This window comes from Oryx dammah, unplaced genomic scaffold (assembly GCF_014754425.2).
Source record: "Oryx dammah isolate SB20612 unplaced genomic scaffold, SCBI_Odam_1.1 HiC_scaffold_17, whole genome shotgun sequence".
Classification (NCBI taxonomy): Eukaryota; Metazoa; Chordata; class Mammalia; order Artiodactyla; family Bovidae; genus Oryx; species Oryx dammah.
Genome location: NW_024070201.1, coordinates 62,668,599 through 62,681,454, shown reverse-complemented (window position 1 = coordinate 62,681,454; position 12,856 = coordinate 62,668,599). Strand labels below are relative to the sequence as shown.

The following is a 12,856-nucleotide window of genomic DNA, read 5'->3' as shown; positions in this document are numbered from 1 at the left end:
ACCAGCAAGTTAATCAACTTTTCATGTGCAAAAAAAATTAAAATGGCAGGGGAGGGGGGGCCAGCTGTGGTGGGGGGGGGGGACTTCCCATAAAGAAGAAGAGAATGTGAGAGAACACCAAGCTTGGTGAAAGGAACGGTAAACAGGTCAGAGGGTCATTTCCATCTTTGCATCCCTAATACAGGAAGGCTGAAAAATTAACAAGACCACATCACAAGGCTCCTCCTCGGGACCAGGTCAGGGAGATAAAGCCAAGAATAAAAACTACGCCCAGAGGAGGCAGATGCAGAGCCAGCTGGATGAGGGGATGAGCGAGTTGAAGGACTAAAGAACGAGATGGTCTCGCCTCGTGACAATGAATCATGGAATCTTAGTGTGGCAATGCTGGAATGGTGCCATCACTGGGCCTCCTGCCCACCCAATGTAGGAATCTCCTCCGTGACATCCATCCCCCCGAGAAATGAAACGTGGGTTTGTAGGTCAGTAACATTCAGCATCTCTTCTAGTTCCCTGGTCTAATAGATCAACTGTCCTTTCTTTTAACACCTTTCCAAGCCAATGGATATGCAATTTGTCTTTAAAACAAGTGTGGCAGGAAAAGGTTCAACAGTCAGCAAAACAGAATGGAGGTCATGGTCAAAGATCAGGGAGGAAAAGATCCCTGACTTCAGGTGGTGTTTAGGGTAACATCTAATAAGAGATACTGAATTTAAACAAAGAGAGTATTCGCTAGATGAAAAGAAGGACACAGTATATTCACTGAGATGGTGAGAATTAACAGAGTTAACGCAATGAAGCTTTACTAAATAAAGTAAGTGAAGGTGGAGCTGGAAAATGGACCATCAAAAGCAAAAATTTTAAAGTCATTTCTGAAAAAAAGCCAGTTCCATGCAGTGAGCATTGCAATTAACCCCAGGACAGATACAATTTGTTTTGATTTTTGTTTAAATCAAACTTCCAGCATTCTCAAACATTTCGAATAATTTTGAACCTGATGCTAGGAAAGACTGAAGGCAGGAGGAGAAGGGGAAGACAGGATGAGATGGTTGGATGGCATCACCGACCAGATGGACCTGAGTTTGAGCAAGCTCTGGGAGTTGGTGATGGACAGGGAAGTCTGGTGTGCTGCAGTCTGTGGGGCCGCAAAGAGTTGGACATGACTGAGTGACTGAACTGAACTGAACTTGAAGTAGAAAGCAGTGAAAACCAGCCCTCCTGGGCTACAAGCAATGACAAATATGTCCCAGAACAGCAAGACCTGGAAGATGGTACCTGTTTAGACGAGTACAGTCAGGTGAAGCCACTCCCAGCACGTGCTGAGAAAGCCCGAGGTGATGACAGGGGAGGGGAATGGTAAAGGAAGAAGAGAGAAAAAATGAAAAGCCTACCAATGGCAGAGGCAGCAACCGTCTGGCAGTGGTGATGAGAGCAACAGGTCAGCGGACTTCAGCCAGAGGCCAGGAAAGACAGGGCAGGAGTGAAAAATAAGTGGGGACTTGTCTGTTGGTCCAGGACATAAGAAGCAGCCACAGTGCACCTGGGTCTCATTCATTCAACAGCCGCGAGGCGGACCCTCTGCAGGCTGGATGGCAGGGGCGGGGCGGTGGGGGGGTGGATTTAGCACTAAGGCCCCTCAGGTGACTCATTTCAAGTCACTCATTCACCAGCTGTGGCCCCTGTCCTTCCGGTCCCCACAGACCACAGAGCCTGGCAGCATGTATCCCTGTGACCTGCACACACAAGGGTAGAGGTCTGCCCACTCGGAGGAGGGTAGACAGAGGCCTCCCGAAGACACTGAGTGCCAGTAAAACCAGAAGAATATAACCACACCCCGGAGCCCGTGCCCCTGTTATTCACCAGCATCAAACAAAAGAAACAACATCCCGTGACGCAAGCTCTGGGCTTTCTCTAGGGATATGATGGAGGGTGGTAACCACGGGTCCAAAGCTAATCAGAAAGGACAAACACACAGAATCAGTACAGCTGATGGGACTGTACCTAGTGTCTCACTTCCCTTTGTAACTACCACTTCTCGAGCACTTGCCATATGCAAGGCTTTTTTTCCTAGCTATCTTCATTCAAGCCTCTCAACAACCAGTGAGAGGAATATCATTGCTTGTTTAGTGGTCGATGCCACATGCTCAGAGTATTTAATAACTTACGCAGATTTCTGTGTGGCAGCACACAGTAAAGTATGGAAGGGCAAAGATATGTCTGCCAACTTGCTGGTTATAGGGTTTTTGTTTTTTAAATTTTTTGGCCACTCCATGTGAGATGTGGCATCTCAGTTCCTCCCCAACAGGGACTGAACCTGTACCCCCTGCATTGGAAGCATTAACCACTGGACTGCCAGGGAAGGGCCTGTTTTAACTCAGTGCAAGACCACTTTAGAACCAGAATTTTTTTAAGGACAGAAGAGTTCTTCTGTTGATAGATAATTCTAAGAGCTCCCGCTCTGGGAAAGCAGCATCAGTTACCTGTTAACGTGTTTAACATCTTTCTGGCTGCCAATTCCTCATGACAATCGTACATGCTTCTCCTGGACCACTCTTCCTGCCCCACCCATGCCGCCCCACAAGCTGAGCCAAGGGCATCTTCCTGTGCCCCACAAAACAGATAATCTCATTGCCTTAATGCTATATGCTTTTTTCTCTCGAGACAGTATACTCTTTCTGCATCTAGAGCCCTGCCACAAGTGCACAACCAAGGCTGAGGATTCAACAAGGGAATGAATTAAACTATGGACTGATATGAAATCGCCAAGAGATTATTTCTAAAAAGGAGAAAGAGGTAACAATAGCCCATGTCTCTCCCTGCACCTTCCCTCCAAAAAACAAAAGGGAAATATCTGAACTTATAGCTTCAAATTCTTTTTTTTATTTTTTATTTATTTTTATTTTAGATGATGCTGGGTTTTCATTGCTGTGCAGGGCCTTTCTCTAGTTGTAGTGAGTGGGGACTACTCTCTAGTTGTGCTACGCAGGCTTCTCATTGCTTTGGTGTCTCTAGGTGCAGAGAAAGGTCTCAGCGTTCAGACTTCAGGAGTTGTGGCACACGGGCTTATTTGCCTCTTGTAGAATCTTCCTGGATGAGGGATGGAAGCCACGTCCCCTGTGTTGGCAGGTGGATTCCTAACCACAGGACCACCAGGGAAGTCCAGTAATTTCAAATTCTGATGAGAACCCATTAAACAACCTTGTCATAAAAACTGCTGCAGCAATTGGCAAGAAGTACTTTGGCCTGGTTTAAAGGCTCACACCATGATTAGAGAGGTTTGAGATTAAAGTAAAATTCCACTTTGGCTTTGCTGTTTGTATTTTTTGGCACAAACTAAGACAGGGATGAAGAAATTTTCCTGGGAGCAGTCAAGATGGCTTTCTCTGGTGAAATATTTTGTCAACATAGTTGCCACTGGTAAGTGCCCTCTGCTCACAGAATTTCCAAGAACTCGCTATGGTAGGCTTCTTTTTTTAAACTGAAAAAGAGGGGTCATACAAACTGTCCCCAGCTTTCAATCCCAATAGAGTCATAATGTCAGCTTTATATTCTCAGAGATCAGTATAGAATACACCTATCATTTTCTAACAACTCAGTGCCTATAACACACCCCATTCAGAAAACCAAAGACTGCCTTGGTCCTCAAGTTTCCTTGGTCCTCGAGTCGGGGGAGTTGGAATGACAGTGGGCTGGGGTTCCAGGCCTCCTGCCCTGAAGCAAGGAAGCGGGGAAACTTCCCCTTGTGGGGCAGTTTGGGAAAGGGACCCAGGCCTACAAGGGCCCCACGCTCTTCCCTTTGGAAGCCAGTGGCCACAGCAGCATCTACTCCTCTGGCAGTCTCCAGAGTTGCCTAAACACAAGGCGTAAAGAAATTCAAATCAGGGAAACGGTCTCAGCAGGCCCTCTTTGCCAAAACTCCTAAGCCACATTCTCCAGTTAAGCCTCAGCTTATAATGAAGATGATGCCTGCATCTCCTATCATCCCACTGATTCTTTCTTTGCCTCTCTCTGTTTAGGTGTAAAAGGCCTTACTAGACACACTCAAGGTTCAGAACAACAAATATCAGCTTGCTCTGCCGGCACTGTTCTACACTCTACTCAGGTTATCACATTTAGTTCACCTCTCCAAGGTAAAGACTGTGATAATCTCCACTATACAGAAGAGGAAACAGGCATGGAGAAGTTATACAACCGGCTCAAGGATACCCACCTAAAATGGGCCAGAAGCAGAGTCTGAACCCAAGCAGACTGGCTCAAGGACCCAAAAGCATACACTATAGCGCCTCTCAGAACACCACAGCTTACATCTCCGGCACATATTCTACAGGCTGGGCAATTGACATGTGTTGGTTTACACACGTTTTATATAAATTAATTCTCACAGCAATACTGCAAAGTAAGGAGAATTGTTTTCCCATTTTCAATATGGGAAACGAAAGGGGAGGGAGGTGAGGTAATCTGCCCAGCGGTCAAGCCTCAAGTTGAACCCTGTTTGATTGTAAAGCCTGACCCCTCACTGGTTACTAAATCACTGTAAACTTTGTCTAAAACCACCCTAAGGAAGAGATAGATGGACTTAAGAGACATATCAATCAATGCCATGTGTGAGCCTTATTTGCATCTAGATTTGAACAAAGTGTTTAAAAAAAAGAGAGACAGACAGACAATGTCAGGGATTCTCAAGACCTCCCCCGGGTGATTCTCAAGAACTCACAGAACTCAGCATCTAGCCATCCTCAGGCCATCATTTATTACAGCATTTAGATACAAAGCAAAATAAGCAAGGAGAAGAGGCTCCTTAAGTCAGAGGAAACCAGCAGAAGCTTCCAAGAGTCCTCTCCCAGTGGAGCCACACAAGACATGCCTAATTCCCCCAGCAAGTCGTGGCAACTCACATGAACTGCTGTTCTGCAGGGGAGCTCCTTAGTGGGGAGAGTCGGTGGGACAAAAATTCATTATTGAAGCTGACAGACAAAAGCTTGGAGCTTCATTATACCATCTTTTCTGTTCAGCTCTGGTTTGAAATTTTCTACAATATAAAGTGTGGGTTGTTTTTGTTTTTTTGTTTTTCCATGAAGAATCAAAGAGCAATGTCGAAGAAAAGAAGTAAGGGAGAAGTTGAAACAAAGGACAGAAATAGAGGGCTGCATCATGCATGAGTGGTTAGCCTGGGCAGGCTCTGTGTTAAATACTCTTCCTACATCAACACATTCGGTCAAGACAAAGGACAGGCAAGTTCAGCACTGTCAAAATATACAACAGACCAGGTGATTAGTGCTGGCTTCTTCCAGGTGGTGATTTAGTCACTAAGTCGTCTCCAACTCTTGCAACCCTGCAGACTGCAGCCCATCAGGCTATTCGTGGGATTTTCCAAGAACAATGGAGTGGGCTGCCATTCCCTTCTCCAGGGGATCTTCCCAACCCACGGATTGAAACCATGTCTCCTGCACCGCAGGCAGATTTTTTACTGAGCCACAGGCTCTTGCCCAGAGAGGGCTTACTGTCACTAGAAAACATAGAGAATCCTAACTTCCATGCAAGTGATTTACTCCTAAATTCTGAATTCAATAGGATGTGCTTTTTTTTTGTCTTAAAACATCGGAAGCATTAGAGTGACTCACCTCAATACCACATCACACTGAGGGGGTTCTCTAGCACAAAAATCAGTGAACTGACAACACTAGGAAACGTTTCTGACTGCCTTAAAGACTAAAAAACTATGCTTTCTGGGCTCCAAGTGGCCACTTCATCACCAAGATATACTTCATCTTGTAAGCTGACTTCATGATTAAGCCACCAGGTGCCTCAGTATAAGTCAAGAGCTGTTGGTCATTCTAAGTGCAACAGACAAGAATGAATTCTCGTCCTACTTTACTCATTGTCTAAGGTATTCTATACCATCCACCTCTAGAAGTGCCATTCAATACAAAATTGAATAATATATAATAGGAAAAAATGAAATCCAATGAATGTAAGAAAAAATCAAAATGTGTTCTTCATTAAGAACCAAATGGGCCCTGTTGGTACTAAACAAAGTCTACTAAAGTGTCAGCGAGAGAGACAACAGGCCTCTCAACACTGCGCTAACTGCTATGGAATCTGGCCTCAGGCTGACAAAAGTGCATGGGGCAAGGAACAATAAGATCTCACAGGCAAGCCAAGAACTGCCCTTCCCTGGTAGCTCAGATCGTAGACTCTGCCTGCAGTGCAGGAGACCTGGGTTCAATCCTTGGCTTAGGAAGATCCCCTGGAGAAGGGAATGGCAGCCCACTCCAGTATTCTTGCCTGGAGAATCCCATAGACAGACCATGGAGTCCCAAAGAGTCAGACAAGACTGAGCGACTTTCGCAAACAAGGCCGTTGATGTCAAAATGAACCCAGTGAGGGCAGAGGGAGCAAATGCCTGAAGAAAACTAAAAAATGATTCCAAGGATCCCAGGGAAGACAACTAGTGGGTAGTTTTTTTTGTTCTTTTTTACAGATATTAGTCCAACTTTATCAGTAATCACTTTTTTTCTAAAAGTAAGTCTGGATGAGCTCTATCAGCTGTTTACTTTTAAAACAAAATTTATTGAAACACAGCTGATTTACAGTGTTGTGTTTGTTAGTTTCAGGTATATAGCAAAGTGATCCAGATAGATATTTTAGGTTCCTTTCCATTAATCATTATTACAAGATATTGTGTATAGTTCCCTTATGCTGTACGGTAGGTTCTTGATGGTTATCTGTTTTATTTATAGTAGTATGTATATATAATCCTAAACTCCCAATTTATCCTTGCCCTACCACTTTCCCCTTTGTTAACCATAAATTTGCTTTCTATGTCTGTGAGTCTCTTTCTGTTTTATAAATAAGTTCATTTTTATCATTTATTTTTAGATTCTAGTGGACAGTTTTTATTCTAGGGAAAAAAAAAAGTTGCCTTTTACAAGGAAGATAAATGTCAGACTTCAAGGTCACATGGTTGGACCGCTAAGCACAGACTGACTGAACACAGCTCCTCCCTCACCCTAATGGGAAATGTCTGCTTTTCAAGCAAGGTTCTTTTGTATTATTTTGTACAAGAGGAAACATGTCCCAGTAGCTGCTCACATTTTTTTCTTTTCTTCTTGGTGAGTTCTCTATATTTCCAGATATGGTCAAAATACACTGCTACTGGTTTTCAATAATCAGCAAACAGAATAATCCTACCGAGAATAAAGCCTTGAAAATACACAGAATGGCTACTGAAAAAGAGGTTTTCTCTGTTTTGAAAATGACTTTACTAAATAAGTCTGACAGCACTGAGAATTGCACTAGTCCTTTAATTTTTCAAAAAAAAAAAAAGAAAAAAAGTAGGGAGTAAGAGGAGAGAAAGGCTTAAAAATGAAGGATGATTGATCCACTAAGTAAAAGATTCCTTTACTCTTAGCAGTAGAAACTACAGCAGTCACAGTACTAGAAAGAAAATGAACAAAAAAGGTGGTTTCCACAAGAAATGCAAACACACGTGCACAAGAAGTTATTCAGTCACCTCTTCTCCAGCCCCCTGAATGTCGGCAACGCACAGTGCAGCTATTACGAAATTTACCCTAAAAAATACATAAACCCTCAAAAGTTCTGTCTTGTGACTCATTGATAGGAATGCATGGTCTAAAATCCAACTTCTCTTCCAAGTAATAACGAACTGTTTAAAAAGGAAAGACTCGAAACGCTCAGATTCTCCAGTTTTTAAGGGATCAGAGGCTACTAATTACCTTAAGTTTCCCACAGGAAGAGCCAATGGCATTCTAAGTAATAAACAAAGTTTCCATCAAGTCCCATTCAGAAGGACTGGAAATAACCTGGAGAACCACCTCCTTTCCCTAAACCTACTTTGAGAGAAAGAAAAACAAAGATTTTTAAGAAGATCCAAGTCATACCTATGAACATATTTGATTGGTCACTCGCCTATTAAATTTCACAAAGGTCCCAATTCATTTGTCAGCAACAAAATATGCCCACAAGGAGAGACGCCCCATAAATTGTTTTCATGCTGACTGACCTCAGTTCCAAAGGAGGAGACACCCAGCACAACGTTCAGCATCCGGTTTTTGAGGGAGGAGATGGCAGGATGCCATCCAGCAGCAGTTCCACAACTTAAAGCTTTCACAGTCGAGAACAAATATAAACAAAGTGGGTGGTGGAAGGCAAGATACTGATGCAGAACTGCCCACTTATTTTTTAAAAAAGCACTTGGCAAGCAAATGAAGATTTGAAAAAAAAAAATACTACACTTTACTGTCATACATTTCTGACAGAAAGAGTATTTTAAAAGTCCAACATACCCTTTTGAAAGAGATTATGCCTGTTTGCCCATCACCACATCAGAAGAAAATGGCTAGAGAGATTGTCACACAAGGAAAGTATGTTTGGACACAGTGTAGAAGGGTTGGCGACTGTCACCCAGCCTCGCTCACAGCGGGTGCAGCCATGTGACAGGGTTCTAGACAAAGGAATGCAGGCAGAAGTGACATACACCACTTCCAGCCTGGCATCTAAACCTCCCCCATACTCTCCTCCACGCTCTTAATCGTCTGTGACCAGACAGTGCTGTGGAGGGCAACATTAAGAAACCACGTGTTGCCACAGGAGCAGCCTCCTTCAGCCTGCAGCCTTGAGGACCTGTGGGCTGCTGAGGACTCACTACCTCCTTCTGCAACCTCAAACCATTTTGGCTAATCACGTAAGAGAGAAATAAACTTCTTACAGGTTTATGCCATTATACACTTTGGGATGTATTATTACAGCATGTAGCCCATGCGTGACTGTACTTAAAACATGGGCTATGAATCAAGGATAGTAAAACAAACAATCCAGTGTTTTAAAGGACACAAGATTTGAACAAATCCAGTAAAGAAATACATATGTGTGTGTTAGTCAGTCACGTCTGACTCTTTCTGATCCCGTGGACTGCAGCCTGCTAGACTCCTCTGTCCATGAATTCTCCAGGCAAGAATACTGGAGTGGGCTGCCCTTTCCTCCTCCAGGGGATCTTCCTGACCCAGGGATCGAACCCAGGTCTCCTGCATTGCGGGCAGATTCTTTAGCATCTGAGCCACCAGGGAAGAAATATTGTATACCAGTGGTCAAACAGGCACATGAAAAGATGCATCACTGGTCATCAGAGCAATGCAAATATCACTTCTTATTCACCAGAAAGGCTAAACTTAAAAGAATGACAATCCCAAAGGATGGCAGGATGTGGACCAATGTAACTCTCAAACACTGTTGACAGAAGTGTAAAATGGTAAACCACATCAGAAGAAGGCTTAGGAATTTCTCATAAGACATTCACTTACCTTATTCACTTACTTGGCAATTCTATTCACAGGTATTTTTTAAGAGAAATAAAAGCATATGTGCACAAAAAGACTTGTAGAAGACTCTTTATAGAAACTTAATTCATAGCAGCCACACACTGGGAATAGTCCAGGGGCCCAACAACAGGACAAGCACACAGCGCTCTAATCAGACAATGGTGCTCTAATCAGCAGTAGTACTAGTACTCAGCAATACATGCAATGACAGGAATGAATCCTAAAACATTTTTTAAAAATCTTAAAACATATTTGCTGAATGAAAGCAGCATTACACAAAAAGTTCCTAAATCAATGGTTAAAAAGCAAAATCATCAGTGGTTGCCTGGAGCAGGACTGCAGGAGAAGCAGGGAAAGATGGGAAATGGCAGGAGGGAACATTCCAGGGTGATAAGAATCTTCTACATCTTGATAAAAGAACCGGATTCGCAGGTGTTTATATTTATCAAAAAGCACAGATTGGTGCACTTCATATTTGTATATTTTTGTATATAAATTTTGCCTTAAAAATATGAATTAAACAATGAATTCTGGTAATTTGCATCAAGTCTACTGATGTCTACAACATACTCTGAAGTGCCCCTCCAAAACATAGGTTAAGGGATGTATGAAGGGACATAGATATGGAATAACAAGTTAAAAGAAATTTTTAAAAATGTGGTGGGTATATAGGCATATACTACACAATTTTTCTCACTTTTCTGAATGTTTAAAAATTTTCCAAAGAAAGCACTGGGAAATTACAAAGGGTATGTGACAGATGCAAAATTCCTTTGGGAAGTGGGCAGTCTCCTCATAAAAATAAGCAGTTTTCACTCAGAGCAGCTCAAATAAGGAAAAACAAGACACCAATGTAACTGCTAATCAGGAGAATGTAAACAGCGCACTGAGATGCATGAGCAGAGGAGACAGAAGTATTTCAACTAGGGTCCCCTAGTTGATTATAGATGCACGTTGCAGGCCAGCTGTTTCTCACATGGGTGACCATGTAGGGCAAGTCACCAGCAAGATCTTAATGATTTAACAACAGTTAATGATTCTCCCAAACAGTGACAAGGCAAGCTAGTCTCAACGGAGCCCTTTCAAAAGAATGAATTTTGTTTTATGCGAAACTCACTTGCCCATATTTTTTCCAATTCACTGAGGATTCATGAAAGCCTCCATGTGAACCAAGATGCAGCAACCACTGGGCATACAGACAGTCCTGGCTCTAGGAAGCAGAGTCTAATCTTGACTCTGCCACTGACTAGCCACTTGTCCTTGACTGATAAGATGCTAAGTCTCTCCGGTTCACTTTGCCTAAGAACTCATGAAAAGCCAAATACGCTAGTAGCACATAATAAGGAACAAAATGAGAAAAGAGATTTTCCAGGCCCTCTAAAGAGAATGGTAGCCTTCTCACAAACAGGGAACTACAAGATAACCCATGAGCACTCAGCATTAATCCTAGTTCATGAACACTAACCCGGTCTTAAGGAAGAGCACTAAACGGGTACCCTGTCACTACCTAGACAGGTGGCAAGAGGTGGGAGGGAGGTTCAGGAGGGAAGGGACATATGTTTGCCTATGGCCGATTCATGTTGATGTATGGTAGAAACCAACACAATATCGTAAAGCAATTAACCTCCAATTAAAAATAAATTTTAAAAAGAAGAAAGAGCAAAGATGAGGAAAGCATGACTCTAGTCCTCTCTCTGCCATTAACCAGCTGCCATGGGAACTGGGCAAGTCCCGAACACTCTCTAGGCCAATTTGACAAAAGAAGACTCAGAACAGAAGTGCTCCCATCCCACTCAACCTGCTCAGAGATGCCCTTTAACGCTCTGCATCCTAGGGGTACAGGCCAGGAATGACTGGCCAACCACTACAGGGCTGAATTCCCACTCAGCTGTAAAGCTCTTGTTCAGATGTCACCTACTTTGAGAAGGCTGCCAACAAGGTCAGTCACTCCCTTTACACTCAGCAGATAACCTATTTTAGTGCCCTGGCCACGTTGGAAGGTAACCATCCATTCACCTGTCTTGACTTTGAGCTTTCGGCCTCACTGGAATTTGTTCCACTTGCCCCAGCGCTGTGCCTAGCACATGCTGGCACTCAAAGCATAGGTGTAAATAAATGCATTAATTAATCACTAAGGTCACTTTTAGCTCTAAAATGCTAGGCGATGTTTTTAAGTGCAAAAGAAATCATGGATATACAAATCTTTTTATTTAGCTATTTAATGCTGTGTGTGCACTTCCTTGGTGGCCCAGATGGTAAAGAATCTGCCTGCAACACGGGAGACCTGGGTTCCATCCCTGGGTCGGGAATATCCCCTGGAGAAGGGAATGGCAACCCACTCCAGCATTCTTGCCTGGATAATTCCATGGACAGAGCAGTCTGTGGGCTATAGTTCATGGGGTTACAGAGAGTCGGACACGACTGAGCAACTAACACACAAACAATGCTTTATGTTCAGTGCTGGGGACGTGGAGATGATAAAAGACGTTTCCTGCCCCCAAGACAGCCCCCACCCCAAATACGAAAGCTGGTAGTTATTGTTTGAGCGAGGGCAAAGCTAGCGCCTGCTCCCGCTTCCCCGTCACTTCCTTTCTTGCAGCTGCAGCTCTCTGCCTCTTTCCCCATAAGCCTTCACTGCTGCCTCAAACTGCAACCTCTGTCCCAGCTGGCAAAGGCGCAAAACTGTAAGCCAACCACCCACGACCAGCAGCCTACCACAAATTCTGCAGGACCGCTGCCCCCGGGGCCCAGAATCCTCTCCCCTCCCGCCCGCGAATGTAACAACCCAACCAGACGGAAAGGAAGCACAAGGACACCCATAGGCCCCCCGTGATATGGTACAGCCCTCCCTCCCCAGAACCTCCGCGCTGGGGCAGCAGGGGCCGTTACTTGAGGACACCCAGCTTCCTACGCGGACCGTAGGGCCGGCTCGGAGAGCGCAGGGTGTACCTGCGCGGCCCTCTGCTCCTTCCAGTGTTTCATCTGGTCGCTGGCTGGATCCCGGTTGTCCGCCATGGTGTCTGAACGGCGCTGCAGAACTTTGCAGGTGGGCTCAGCTCACGCGTCTCCAGCGCCGCAGCTGAAATAGGCGACTTCAGACTCCGCCACTCAGCTCCGCCCCCCCGTCCCGCCCCCTCGGCAGGGCCGCCACCTGATTGGCCACTTGAGCTCCAGGCGGAATGGGATTGGAAGCCAAATAGGGGCGGGGCTGAGGAGCAGGGACTCGGGGAGAGGAGAGGCTGGGGAGAGATAGGAAAGGAACTGCACCTCGTCACCTCCGACCCCCAAACTCCAGATTAACTAATTTGGGGTTGGACCCCGCGTACCAGGATGTGACTGTCTCCTCGGCTTATCAGTATCCTTCAGGGTGCCCTGGGAGGTAGCGGTTGGTGGTCTGCCAGTTTTTTTGAGGGAATGCTTAGGCCCTGCTGGGTGGGGCTTTGAACTCTGGTAACAAGCTCTCAGCTCTTAAAAAACAGAGAAAAAGAAATCCACGGTTGAGTTCCTCTGTGCAAAATGAA

General features: G+C 44.6%; 1 protein-coding gene across 1 annotated transcript in view; it reads right to left on the bottom strand.

Annotated features, from left to right (window-relative positions):
• The window catches only part of CAT (catalase), a 36,147-nt gene extending 23,681 nt beyond the window's left edge, over positions 1-12,466 (bottom strand). The window contains exon 1 of the mRNA XM_040258989.1: positions 12,285-12,466. Coding sequence (XP_040114923.1) covers positions 12,285-12,350 — 66 coding nt within the window. The 5' untranslated portion in view covers positions 12,351-12,466. The remainder of the gene's footprint in view (positions 1-12,284) is intronic.
• Positions 12,467-12,856: the final 390 nt, after the last annotated feature.